Source organism: Dama dama, chromosome 9, assembly GCF_033118175.1.
Source record: "Dama dama isolate Ldn47 chromosome 9, ASM3311817v1, whole genome shotgun sequence".
Lineage (NCBI taxonomy): Eukaryota > Metazoa > Chordata > Mammalia > Artiodactyla > Cervidae > Dama > Dama dama.
In genome coordinates, this window is record NC_083689.1 from 63,389,097 (window position 1) to 63,403,460 (window position 14,364).

At 48.1% G+C, this 14,364-nt stretch overlaps 2 protein-coding genes across 4 annotated transcripts in view; one reads left to right on the top strand and one right to left on the bottom strand.

The window, feature by feature from the left end:
• The window catches only part of PPARGC1B (PPARG coactivator 1 beta), a 117,557-nt gene extending 104,777 nt beyond the window's left edge, over nt 1-12,780 (top strand). For all 3 annotated transcript variants that reach the window (XM_061151709.1, XM_061151711.1, XM_061151710.1), the window contains 3 exons: nt 688-809; nt 3,942-4,096; nt 5,236-12,780. In XM_061151709.1, the coding sequence (XP_061007692.1) occupies nt 688-809; nt 3,942-4,096; nt 5,236-5,336 (378 nt within the window). In that variant the 3' untranslated portion in view covers nt 5,337-12,780. The remainder of the gene's footprint in view (nt 1-687; nt 810-3,941; nt 4,097-5,235) is intronic.
• Nucleotides 12,781-12,853: 73 nt separating this feature from the next.
• The window catches only part of PDE6A (phosphodiesterase 6A), a 74,841-nt gene continuing 73,330 nt past the window's right edge, over nt 12,854-14,364 (bottom strand). The window contains exon 22 of the mRNA XM_061151712.1: nt 12,854-14,164. Coding sequence (XP_061007695.1) covers nt 14,091-14,164 — 74 coding nt within the window. The 3' untranslated portion in view covers nt 12,854-14,090. The remainder of the gene's footprint in view (nt 14,165-14,364) is intronic.

Below are 14,364 nucleotides of genomic sequence, written 5' to 3' on the forward strand. Positions count from 1 at the left end.
CCAGAGAAAGCCTGTCTAGACCAGACCCTGGTGGTCTTGCCCATCAGGAGCACAGCTGGAGTTTCTCCAGCAAATCAAAGCCACTCTTCTGATGGCCATACCTTTAACTGGATCCAGTCACTAGATGGTGGTGGGAGGCGGGGGAGGTCCCAACCAGGCTTCCCCGATGCACCCCCTCTGATGGGCGGGTCTAAGGGCCTGGCACCTAAAGGTGACAAGTGTCTACATAGCACCCTGGCAAAACCAAAGGTAATGGTGGCTCCACATCCTTATGCCCCTGTCCCCTCTGACCTGTAGCAACCTGGCTGCCAGTGCTCGCCCTTTAGCATCCTTAGCACCTCCCCCAATACCAGAAGTCAGACTCCAAACAGATACAGAAGCTATTCAGGGTGCAGTTACAGTAGTAGTGGTGACTCCCTCTCCTGTCTCCGCCCAGTCTCTGTTCATTCCCTTCAAGTACACAGTCGCTTCCTTTCGGGCCACCTCCCATCCGATGCTTAACAGCCCCCTCCTCCCGTAAGGCAGGTCCTCTGGGATAGTGACTGTCATGGTCCTATCTCTGACTCCAGTCCCAGCTGGAGTCGCTTGCTCAGCCAGGTGACATGGACTGGGGACGAGGAGTCTGTGGGAGCCTGCCATCTAGGGGGCAACCCGAATGATAGGTCCCTCTGTGTCGCCCTCCGGCAGGGTGAAGGCCGCGTGGTGTACATTCGAAATCTCTCCAGTGACATGAGCTCGCGTGAACTGAAGAGGCGCTTTGAAGTGTTTGGCGAGATTGTGGAGTGCCAGGTGCTCACGAGAAGCAAGAGGTGAGTCAGGCTCTCACAGAGGAGGGCAGCAAGGGTGTGCAGAGGTCCCAATTCAGGGCTCACCACATTGGAGATGCCCAGGAGGACTTCCAGGACAAACCTACCATCAGGTACAGGAGAAGGGAGGACCTGTAACAATTGTGCGGCCCAGGAATCACCACAAACATGTACTGATACTCTGCTAAAGTGCGAGGCAACTTTTGTGCGTTGTCTTACTTCAGTTTTCCAACTTGCGTATGACATATGCAGCCTTTCCTTTCTGGGTGGCTCAGATAAGTTAACTGAGCAGCTAGTTAGTGGCAGAGCCAGATCTGCAGCCCATGTGTCCACTTCTGGTTTTCCATCCTAGAGCTGGTATGGGGCTGCCAAAAGCCCATGGTGGTTGAAGGCATGCTTCCATTGCACTCTTGGCTGCAAACCCCATGTTACTTCATCCCTCCATTCCTCTACAGCTGCAGCCCTGTGTCCCACTCACCCGGGAAGCAGTGTTTCATCTCTCGGGAGATCTGCAAGAATAGGTTGCATATAAATGCACAACTTAGGTGTCAAAACTTCGTCAGATTTGAAATAATTCTGAAGTATCTCCTGTTATTACTTGCAAACTAAGTTATTAAGGTTTTAAAATTCTAATTTATTAATGACTTTTAAAAACTTCAGTGAGAAAATAGTTTCTACATAAGAATCATTACACATCTCATATCCCTTACGATGGCTATAGAAAACTAACAAGTGACGATGTGGAGAGACTGGAATCCTTGTGCGCTGTGGGTCAGAATGTAGTGGGTTGGCCAAGAAGTTCATTCGGGTTTTTTCCAACTGATGTTATGGAAAACCCAAACAAGCCAATAAAAGGTGCAACCATTGTGCAAAATAGTATGGGGGTTCCTCATAAAATTAAACATAGAATTTGACCATTTGACCCAGCAATTCCTCTTTTGGGTATATAATCAGAAAAATTGAAAGCGAGATCTTAAAGAGATATTTGCACATACATGTTCATAGCACTGTTATTCACAATATCCAAGAGTTGACAACAACTCAAGAAGAATGGATAAGCAAGATAAATATGTATGCCGTGGAATATTAGTCTTAAGAAGGATGGGAATCAATCCTGTCACATGCTACTACATAGATGAACCTTGAGGACATTATACTGGGTGGAATAAGCCAGTCACAAGAAGACACATACTGTGTGATTCCACTTACATGAGGGATCTAAAGAAGTTAAACTCATAGACATGGAAAGTAGAATGGTGGTGGCCAGGGGCTGGGAGAAGAGGGTATAGGGGGTTGTTGTTTAATGGGTACACAGTTTCAGTTTTGCAAGATGAAACATTTCTAGAGATCCATCTTACAACAGTGTAAGTTAACACAATGTGGCACTAGTGGTAAAGAATCCACCTGCCAGTGCAGGAGGAGATGTAAGAGACATGAGTTCAAACCCTGGGTCAGGAAGATCCCCTGGAGTAGGCAACCAGTATTCTTGCCTGGAAAATCCCATGAACAGAGGAGCCTGGTAGGCTATAGTCCATAGCGTCGCAAAGACTGAAGTGACTTAGCATGCACGCATGTTCTTAACACAACTGAACCATACACTGAAAAATAATAAAGATGGTAAGTTTTATGGTGTGTATTTTTGTCATAATTTGTTTGAAAAAGTCATGACACAAACTATTTTATGTTGTGTGCAGTGTTTGGGATATCACATGAGGGAACATGTTAAAAACAAAGCAAGAAAATTAATCTCTAAGGAGATGGTTCAATTTCTTAAGATTTAAAAATTACTCATGAGTCTCAGATATTTAGAGTCAGAGGGTTCCCGCCTTGGCCTGATTCAGGGAGGTATCAGGAAATGCAATTCAGTTGCATGTTTGTGAGGCACTTGAGGTCGGTAGACCTGTGCTGAGTGGTAGGATGGTGCTGTACTTGTGGAGTCTGAGTAGCAGGCTGATAGATCAGGATTCATTTGATTGTGAAACTGGTGAGAGTAGATCTGACTTTAGGTTCCCCTCATGTTGGCATTCTTCTCAGGCAAGCTTCCCTCATGCTAGCAAAGTGGTTGTGAGCATATCTGTGAGCTGTGAGCATATCTCCTACCCAGGGAAGCAGGAGTTCCAGCAAAGATATGGCATGGAATCTTTGAGGTTCTGTTTTGGGTGACAGGTTCATGCTTGAACAAATCACTACGGCCAAGGAGGGTCAGTGTCTTGTGCCTTACCCTGGTGCCCTGAGCCCAGCTGAGTACTGGGTGGTATTGTCAGAGGGCAGGGAGATAATGCTGAATAGGCAGGCATGAAGGAGGAGATGTATATGCAATACCAGCAATCTTAGGGAAGGTGAAGGACAGGTTAACAGCCAAAGAAGTGGTGGCTGAGGGACTTCCCTGGTGGTCCACTGGTTAAGAATCTACCTTCCAATGCAGAGGATGTGAGTTCAGTCCCTGGTCAAGGAACTTAGATCCCATACGCCATGGGGCAACTAAGCCTGTGTGCCAATGGCTAGAGACCCTAGAGAATCCGCATGTCACGACTACTGAGCCCGTGTGCTCCAGAGCCCATGTGCTGCAAGAAGAGAAGCCCGAGCGCCACAACTAGAGAAATCCCACGCACTGCAATGAAGAGTCAGCACAGCCTAAATAAATAAATGAATATTTAATTAAAAAAAAAAAAGAAGTGACAGCTGAGGCTGACTTTGAAGGGTGTGGGAGTGGTAGGATGGAGCGTAGGTGTGGCCGATCCTGAAAAATGGGCATTGTGAAGGAAATAGAGAGGAGCATGAAAAGCCTCAGGTTTCAAGGCAGGAAGTCTGAGTTTGAGTCCCTGCTCTGCCCCCTGTCTTTGGGCAAATCCTAAACTCAAGAGCCTGTTCCTCATCCCAGAGGGACAGATAACAACAGTCCCTGGTCACAGGGTGTCTGAAGAGCCTGTGAGGCGACGGGTGGTGGCCAGCACTTGTTAGTATTTTATTGCCAACCCAGTGACCATGATCATGTCTGTCGGGGAGCCATGCGACGCAGTCATGAGTCACGGACTCATGACTCATGGTTTTCCCGCTCCTCACCTGGTAGCAGGTGGTTGGACAGTGTCCACCGGGCTGGCCCAGTGACACGCTCCCCTTTTCCTCTCCTTCCAGAGGCGAGAAGTATGGCTTCATCACCTACCGGTGTTCTGAGCACGCTGCCCTGTCCCTGAGGAATGGCGCCGCCCTAAGGAAGCGCAGCGAGCCCTCCTTCCAGCTGAGCTATGGGGGGCTCCGGCACTTCTGCTGGCCCCGCTACACTGACTACGGTGAGTACACAGGCCCTGCACATCCCGCTCACCAAAGCTCTGGGGGCAATGACCTCCTTTATTGAAACCTAAAGTCCCCTCTGGACATGGCTCCCATGCCCAGGCTCCCCTGTCATTGTTTAGTCGCTGAGTTGTGTCCAACTCTTTGTGACCCCATGGAGTATAGCCCAACAGGCTCTCTGTCCATGAGGTTTCCCAGGGAGGAATACTGGAGTGGGTTGCCATTTCCTTCTCCAGGGGATCATCCTGACCCAGGGGTTGAACCCACGTCTCCTGCATTGGGGAGGATTCTTTACCCCTGAGCCATGGGGGAAGACCAGGTTCCCCCAGGCTGGTGGGAATAACTTGGCAGCCACTTGGCCTGGAAGCTGTCCTCTTGTTTTCCTTCTGGCGTCTGGTCTGTCTTGCCCTATGCCAGGACTGGTACCAAAGAGGTGAAGCCTCTTGTGGCCTCTTGGAAGGTCCAGTCTCGTGTTTGCAGCCAGGTGGCAGAACCACAGCTGCCGTCTCTTTGACCTCATAGGCCCTGCCATCCACGGTGGCCCTGACAGACAGCAGCCTTGTCCATTACTGGGCCACAGCGAAACAGTATTGTCATCATGCCCTCACCATCTGGGGACAAGTTGGTAAAGGAGGACAAGTACAATTTGGGAGAGAGTTCGTGGTAGGCCACTGTCTGCTGCAGCCTCCATAGTGCAGATCTGAGTGTCAGGAGACCCCGGAGGCACCTGACCAGGCAGTGCTCCTGACTTTGTGTCCCCCATGGGGACTCAGTTCCCCAGCCACGCACTGAGGACATCGTAGTTGTCTGCCTTATGTGACTTCTGCACTGGTTTCCTAAAGGGCATGAAACCATTAGGAGAAGCAGAATTAGAGGCTGCTGGAGCGGGAAAGGAGCCCTGGGAGGAGGGCTCTGGTTCAGGTATCCCCAGCCTGCAACCAGGGCAGCCAAGCCCCCAAGACACCACCCACATGGCAGAGGTGGCCCGGAGGAACGCAGAGCCACTGCCCACTGCTCTCTGAAACCTCAGGCTACCTCCGCTCTGTGGGGCTGACCCTGGTGGCAGATTTTCTGATCGGCAGGCTTTCTGAATCACTCATTGCCTTCCCCTCTCACTGACTCCTTCACCCCCGCCCAGATTCTAATTCAGAAGAGGCCCTGCCTGCGTCAGTGAAAACCAAGTACGAAGCCATGGATTTTGACAGCTTACTGAAGGAGGCCCAGCAGAGCCTGCACTGATAACAGCCTTAACCTTCGAGGAATACCTCAATACCTCAGACAAGGCCCTTCCAAAATGTTTACGTTTTCAAAGAAATTAAGTATATGAGAAGGCGAGAGAGCGAGCGCGTGAGAGAGAGAGAGAGAGAGAGAGAAACTCAGAACTGCTGTCCTTTTAAAAAAAAAAAAATCAATGTTTACATTGAACAAAGCTGCTTCTGTCTGTGAGTTTCCATGGTGTTGATGTTCCACTGCCACATTAGTGTCCTCGCTTCCGATGGATTGTCCTGGGTGGGCGCCAGATGCTTGGTCCGGCACCCACCTCCCCTTCCTCCCCGACCAACATCCCCTCGTAGACGTGCAGCTGTGTTCACCATACCATTTCTCGTCTGTAGTGTGTGATGATGAAATCATTACTCGTGAATAGAATCAGGATTATAAACTCATTTCTAATTGAAGAAAAAAAGTATATCCTTACAACAATGTATTTATGGCTCAGACGTCCTGTGCCTGGGATTATTGTGTTGCTTCCTTGGTTTTGTTAACTATGCACTGTCGTGAGGTGTTTGCCACTGACCTGCACTGCTCCCTTTGCCGGAATGCCCCAGAGGTGCTGGCGGCCGGAAGCCTGGTCACCAGGGAGAGAGGCATGTAGCCACCACCGGGAGCGCTGGAGAGAGGGCCTGCTTCTGGGCCTGTTCTGCCAAGCGCTGCCTTGTCTCACTGAGCAAGGTAGGGCCCGTTTATAGTCGGTGCCCAGCTCACACTCAGAGTTTGTGCCTGGCCATGAGTGCGCAGATCCCTGCGGACCTTGGAAGGAAGGTGGGGTGAGCTGCATTATTCCCGTTTTCCAGGTGAGGCCTGCAGTGCCCCAGGAGGCAAAATGACTTGCCCAGGGTTTCACAACCCGTGAGACTATAGTGGCCCAGCCCAGGCCCCTCCTCCTGCCTTAGCTAGGGTAAAGAGGCAAAGTTGCAAGGACTGGTAGAGGTGGGTTCAACTGAAAAGGACAACAGGCTGGGCACCTCGGGGCTCATTTTGGGGGGTGAGTTGGCAGCTGCCTTGTCAATATCAGGCAAGTTCAGGCTTTGGCACCAGTCTTGATCCAAGGGGTCCTGGGTGTGCTTACACCTGTGGACATGCCATCAGAGCTTCAGGATGCACCTGGAGTGATGCAGAGAGGCGATCTGGAGCAGTCGCCCTTTTGGGGCCAGCTACCACCTCATCCTCCTTCAGCTTGACTTCCCTTTTCTTCACCTGTGAAGTTGTTCGGGTGGTAGGGGTAACAGGGAGCAGGAGGGGATGTAAGGCTTGGGGATAGATAAGACAATCTCCAAGCTCCTTAGAAAACATTCTCATTGGGCTTTACTTTAAAGTTTGTGTTCTTGAGAGATATCAAAGCCATGTCCAGCTTGGATGTTCGGGAGGTGCCTTGGGGGCCATTTGTGAGGGGGAGCATGGCCAGGCAGGGTAAGAGCGCACTGCTTCAGCTTCAGACAGAGTGACTCCAACTTGGTCTTTTTCCACACATCAGAGTTCCTTGGGGAGTTTTTGTATTTGAAAGAAAAGAAGAGAAAAAAGATCCTGCTGCTTAAAAAAAGTTTGAACTTGGCTCATTTAACTAAACAAAGTGATATAATATATTACTAATGCCAAGCCCTGTTCTTTGGCAATTGATAGTTATGGGGTTTGGGTTTTCTGTTTATGTTCTTAAGATTACAAAATACCTCAGTAGGTTAACTGGGCCAATAAGCCTCTCCTGAGAGGTGAGCATACTTCAAGCCCACCCACAGAGAAGGTTGGAGGAGACTGGCACGGGAAGAAACAGGGAATCTGAGTTCCTGTGTAGCAAGTCACTTCACCTCTCTGGACCCCAGCTTTCTTTTCTGTGTAATGGACCAAGGAGGAGAATTAGGCAGGCTGATCTCAAAGGTCCATGCCAGCTCTGATGGCTGTGGCTTCTAAGGTGGTATCTAGCAAGTACATGACATATGGGCCACTATTCCTACATCCTTGGCCAGTTGCAAACATAACTAGTTGACCACTGCACTCATGTTCTTTGAACTTGGTCATGCTCAACAATCATCATCATAGTGCTCTGAGCAGTCATGACTAGTTGATGGGAGTTTAACCTATCTGACATCCTGGTCTAATCTTTGAAAGGTTTCTGTCAAACAGAACCCTGTGGTGGCCAGGTTTCATGCTGGCCCGTCCCTCTATGTCATGTCCTGATCTATGAAGAGAAAATTGCCCTTAAGCCATTCCTTGGCGCAGGACTCCCAGTACTACTCCAACACAATCCTGCTTGGAGGTGGGGGCCAAGAGGAATAGTGGACAGGAATATGTTTGGAGAAGGCAGGGTTTATGAGGATAGACCAAAAAGACTTTCCATGGCACGAGTCTGAACATTATAAATTCCCTTTATAGCAGTTCACTGCCTAGCACACAGTAGGCACACAGTAAATCATTATGGTATAGAATGGAATGGAATGGAATAGAATTTAAATCCACCTGATGCCTCCCCTAACTCCTGATTTGCACCAATGAGTAAACTGAAATTTCATCCTGTGGGAAAAATAGAAAGGAACTATACATTCAGAGTGGAGAGAGCTGCGTTGAGTACTGGCTTTGCCAAGAACTAACTCTGTGACTTCAGTAAGTCAGAGTCCCTTCCTCTCCCTAAGTCTCCCTAAGTCTCAGGAGGGGTTGGACTAGAAGATCTCTAAGCCTCTCCTGTTTGCTTCTTCCTTGATTTCACTAGACCAGAGGTTCTCCCATGGGCAGATGGTACCTTAGGGTGAAGAAATGCAGATTTTTAGCGAAGGACAAGTCTCTTCCCTCTATGCGGTCAGCTGAAGCCGCCCTTTCACTTCAGATTAATACAAGGCACTTGTAGGTGGTCAGATGCTAGCTCTTGAGCAGAGATTTGAGTTTAGTCCTGGTGATATGCTTAAGGTTGGGGCTGGGGCCTGCGGATGGGAGAGGGTGCCTGCTGAGGGCATTGAGCAGTTTCTTCTCACCATCCCATACGTAAAAGGATACAAGTTCTAAAACTGACCAACCCTGCAGACAACCTCCATCCGAAGACTCATTCGGTGCTGTGTATTATTTACCAAGGAGACTCCAAGGTCTCTCCAGGAAAACCAGTAAGCCTTGGTCTCTTTCCTACCAAATTAAGGAGTCACCCAGAGGGAGCAGCTGCCATTGGCAACCATCTCATTGTAGCTCTGTCCTAGTGTGTGCTCTCCGTCATGTTTACATGTGATTGCCATACAAAGCTTACAGTAGACTGTGTTGGTAGCCACCCACACAAGGCAGGTTGTACTGTCCATCTCTGTGCCGTGCTGGTGTTTTCCAAATATGTTCCATCTAAATGCTAAGTGGAATTCTTCCATCTCCTTCCTCAGTCGGTACAAGGCTGAATCAGAATCCTCACTCTTGGGGGCTCTGGTTAATGAAGGAAAATGCATCAAAGAGGTAAAGAATATGAGTGGATGGAGTGCAGCTAAGGCCCTGACCCTCTTCTCCCCGTCACACCTTGCCCCCCAATCAGAACACTGCTTTGAGGTATCAATACAAAGCACTAGTCAGGTGTCTACAGCTGCAGTGGGCTCTCATAGCCCTGTGTGTGGAATGTGCTCAGGAGAGAGGCGAGGCTTTGGGAGCTCCGGGGTGGGAGGAGGAAGGTGGGGGGGCGGGGTGGGGTGGGATGCTCTGAACTGCAAAGACTTGGTACTCAGGTCCTTATGTGGGAAGAGATGCAGTAAGAAATCTTTCTCGCCTAAAGCCTGTGTTTGTTGATGTTTGGAGAGCAATTCTAGGCGTATGCAACATGCAAGCTGAGGGGACAGGGACGGCAAGACAGTGCAGCCCTTCTGCATGGACAGCTTGAAACCCTATTCCAGGCCTCCGGTTCAGTTGAAATGACAGCCGAGCCCCCAGCTTGAGCGATGGGATGTCCCAGCTGTGAAGCAGAATCAACCCAAAGGATTTGTTGATCTGACTCACTCATGTCGAAACTGCAGTCTTTTCTTACCGTTTGTGACTTAGCAATTGTCCTCAGACATGACCAAGGAAAGAAGTTGAATGTATAGTAGCAAATAAAGCGAACCTAATGGTTTCAATGGCCAAAGAAGAGGGATCCTTCCCATTGGGGCAGAAGGAAACCAGTTAATGCTTATGTGCAATATGTTTAAGCTGGGCCCCAAGTCCCTGAGACATTTGCACACATAGATGGGCTCCAGGACTGTCTGCTGAGTCCAGGGGTACAGGGTAAATGGAGGGAGAGCTCAGGAGCTGGGAAACCTTCGTGCATAGAGATGCCCTTGGCTCAAAACAGACATAGAGCAGAAGGCCCCTGGGAGCCGGCTGTAGAATGCCCAGGAAGCAGGCAGAGGCTGACTTTGCATTAAACCAATAAAAGCACTTTGAGAAAACCATGACACTAAGCCTGGCTCCATGTTTCTACACTGGCAAACATGGATCTCCCTGGGCAATGTGAGGTCCTCTCCTAGGCATTGGGACAGGGGCCAGCAAAGGGGCTGGTGAGGGAGGAAGGCAGAGATGCCTTCATAGACATCAGCCAAGGGAGAGCCCATCCTAGGGCCAGTCCTGAAAATGGAGAGATGCTTTTTGATCTGGTACCTATTTTTGTAAAAAAAAAAAAAATGAAGACAGCACAGCCAATTGAAATGGGTTTGCAGAGCAAGTCACTTACCTATAAGCCATCTTAAAGTGAGAAACCCAATGTTTCTTACTTTCTATGTGATCTTGGGCCTCTGTTTCCTTATTTACAGATGGGAATGAATATTGGATGGGCTGAGCACTAAAGTCCCTTTCACCTCTGATGGGCTAAGAGTCCCATCCTGGAGCATCGGGAAACCATCATTAACTCATGAAACCAATTCCATTCTCTGGCTGTGCCCAGCTTATGTTCAGGGTGAGAGTTCTCTGCAAGGTAACCAACTAGCAGGGAATTCAAATCCACATGGTCCTGGCCGAGTTACCTTATATGAGGAGGCCAGCTCCCCAGGACAGATCTAAGCCATAGTTTCTGGTGGGGATGGTGAGAAGTTAAACCCCAGCTTGGCTGGATGGTGATGTCAGATCTCACATTAGCTTTGTCATCGTCCCCACCAAACAGCTTTCAATCCGAATGTTGTGACCACTTGGCTGTTTCTGTCTTGCTCTCAGACAATACTAGCAATACACTTGTTTTTGCAAAACAGCTTAACTTAGGCACTTTTCACACATTTGTTTCAAATGATTGTAAAACATACGGGGCAACAGGAGGCATGGATCACACTGCATATGTTTAGGGCAGCTTTTGTTTTTTGTTTCTTTAATGGTATAGCAGTGATGGCTGAGGCTCTGAGATTTTTTGGGGCAGATTTTCAGAAAACTCCAGTTCATCTGAATGCCTTGCACATTCAGAAGCAGCACAGAAACCCAACTGCCCAAACTGGGGGCTCGGAGAATAGGGTTTTGTAGGTGGTCAGTCCCTGGGCTGTGCAACAACACCTCCAAGAGGTGTTGTATAGCTAGGACCCCCTCTGTGCTGTATGTTTTGTCAAAGGATCCTCCAGACCTCCACTTTGCCAGCCTCGCTCATGGGTGACTTTTGAAAGGATTGGTCAGCTTCCACCTCCGCACTTTGCCTTATCAATGTCTAGTCGCCATCTAGTGGCCAAAGACTGTATCCACCAGCTACCCAGATAGAAGGCAAATAAAGCCTTCCGACCATCTTGCAGTCCAACACCAATGTTGGGAATGAAATGCAAGGACATGAGCGAAATGTCCATGTGTTTAGAGCCCAGTGTAACACCAGTCAGAAGCCCCAGAAGCAACCACTCAGACAGAAAAATACACTAGTTCTCCTGAGGGCAGCGGAAACACGAGTGGACCTGGCCCAGGTGCCCAGGAGGGGTTTACTGTAACTGCAATACTGGCAGCCCAGCTGCTGACCTTGTTAAGTGAACCTCTGCTAGGTGGCCCCCACTGGACCCTCAGGACAAGCAGAGAGGTTGTGCGTGAGGATTTTGTGGGGGCCTGGCCGTGGCCTTTGATATGGTCTACCGAATAGCCAAACAGCTTTTATTTGCTTGTTTTGTATTTTGTATTTAAAAATCTTGTCAAATGTTTTTGTGTTAGGAATAAAAAGTCATAAACTACTCCCAACTTTGTTTCTTGAGGAATGTTCTGATTCCAACAGAAAGAGGTTGGAAATCTCAAGGGGTGTGTGGTCAGGGTGGTCAGTGGACCAGGGAAGTGGACCGCTTGGATTTCCAAATGGTTTCAGTGGAAGATGACCATCCAGAAGTCCAACTTGGGGCAGTCTGCTCCGGAAATTCACAGCCACCCACCCCCTTCACTTCCTTGTGCTGCGATATTAGCATTAGCATTGGCTTGGAGCATCTGCTTCTTCCAGAGGTGGCTGCTAATGTTGAAACCAACCCAAGATTCCTCCCCCCACCCACCCCAGGTTTCTAAAGAGATGGTGTCTGTAGCTAGCCTTAATTGACAGGGCAAGGTGGTCCCTATGGTCCCTTCCAGCATTTCCAAATCTTGGACTCAAATTCTTTTCTCTTGGTGTGACCATGCAGCCTAGAGAATTCTGAGCAATAGGAAGCCAGGGCTTTCCCCGGCTCTGTAACAGGGTCAAACCAGCGAACGGCTCACCTTGTGAGGTTTGGGTATCCCCAGGGGTACTACCATAGGGGGCATTATTTATTAGGAAGCTCAACAAGGTAACTACAGCCTGGGGTGCGTGAGTGCAAGGCTGTGTGTGTGTGTGTGTGTGTGTGTGTGTGTGTGTGTGTGTCTGCACGCCTATGTTTGTGTGTGTGTGTGGAATTACATTGATGCATTTCTTGAGAAAGGTGCAAGAATTTCACCTACACAGAGGGACACATCTGCTTTGTTATTTATAATAGAAAGCTAAATTTTAATTTTTTAAAGGACACTGCTAATGATTGAGAATCGAGTTTTTAGTTTTGCTATTTTTTTTAATTGGTAGAGGATTTTTTATATATTTTTTCCATTTTGTTGGGTTGTGTCCTTATTTATATAAATACTTTATCTGTGAGAGGCAAGGAAGAAAACTTCTTTGCTTTTAATTATTGTGGTTGTCATCGTCCCTATTTTATTTCTGGTGTGATTTATCTGTCTTACCTTCTAAATGAGAAAATGTTTTCCTGTATTTGTACATTGTCAGATTCTATAGTTTCATAGATAATTTAACCAAATTGCTCTATGTATTATTATTCTGTGAGTATAAAGTTCTATTTTAATGTCTGTAAATACTTAAGAACTGGCTTCTTTTCTCAAACTCCCACTGTGGAGTTATTGTTTACATCACAAAAACTGTAGAATCTCTATGCTCATGTACTGTAAATAGTGAAGTGATCTGCTTATAAATAAACTTAACAAATACACTATGGAGATTAAAAAGAAAATACCACCCGCAGCTCTGCTCAGGTGTGTCTTTCTTTATTGGGTCCTATGTGCTTGTTGAGGGTTGCTCCGGTTACTAACTAGAGAAAGGCTTCTAGTTTCAGGGTCATCTCTCAGAGAAGACCTCAGCCCAGGGTGCCTCTCCAAAATTTTCCAAGTTTACTTGTCCTTTCTCCATAGCACTTTTCATGGATCACAAGGAACCATTCAGACTTGCTTCCCATAACATCGCTCCATTCCCAGGTTTTTGCCAGTATGACTTTTATAAAGCTGTACCACCTTCTGAACGAGGACTCCCTTGTTTCGGTATATCCGCTTTTCCACACACACACACTACATATATGTGCTAAAAGAGACATTTTGACATTATGGTTTCAAGCAAAGACACTTGCCAGTTGACAGCTGTGAAACAATCTCTGGACAGAGAATATGGAAAAGAGACTTGAATTGTGTACCATATTTGGGTGAACTTGAAACATTTTCCTTTGCTTACTTACTCCCAGTGAGAGCAGTGAAGAGTGGCATCTTCCAGGATGTGTGTGTTTTTGCTGCGAAGCTGTCCTGGGTTGAGCCAAGATGGACAGGCCTTAACACCTGGCATGGATCTGTCATTGGCTGCAGGCCACCACCCTCAGGCACACTGTCTCCCCGCGGATGAGGTAATCCCGAAGGGACTGAGACCGAGGGCTGTCTGTTGACAGGGCTCGTCACTGCTGAGACCACGGTCTTCAGGACAGGGTCTGGGCAGCTCATCGCAGCATCCGCCACAACTGGATACTAGGGGTTCATGTGTGGCATGTGATCATGATGTGATTATGTTTGAAAACACCCATTCATCTTTAAAGATGCGTAATGGAGGAGTCAATGATATGCCTGGAATTTGCTTCTAAATATTTCAGCTAAGAAAAAAATGAAAACTCTAAAAGGACAGATGAAGCAAATGCGGCAAAAATCCTGATGTTAGAATCTGCGTGATGGGTAGGTGGCAATTCATTGTGTAATTCTCTACTTTTGTGAATGATTGCATATTTGTGTACTATAAAATGAAAGTATAAGAGCACAAAAGATTCTAGGTAAGCAGGTGAGTCTGGCACTAATGTTTGAGTCTGTGAAAGCTAAAATGTCAGTTGTCACTCAATAAAAAGTTCTCACAGCTGAAAAAGAGGCTTGAAAGCCACTAGGAAAGATGTAAACTAAATTCTCTTTCAGTTTTCAAACCCCACAACTCTGACTTCTTGAGCAGGTGGTGTGTGGTTTCCCACTGGCCGGGGTCCTCTCGTCCGTGAAGGGTGGGGCCGGCCTGGGCCCTGGATCCTCGCTCTGCTATTGGACACAGCAAGACTTGGATGCAGGCCCGCCCCCAGGTTGCTTTCCGCCGGGTTGACTTCCTGCGGCTGCTGCAATCAGACAGGAAAGAGAACACACCAGGTGAGAGGAGGCTGCAGCGGGCTTTCCCTCTGACCTTGTTTGGACCAAGAGTTGAAAACTCAAGGGCTTTTGGAGGCCCTACATCCACCACTTTACTACTGGAGTTTGTCCTACTCTGGTCAGGGGCAGTCGGGGAGGAGTACAGGGGAGGCTCCTTTGCTGGGATCCT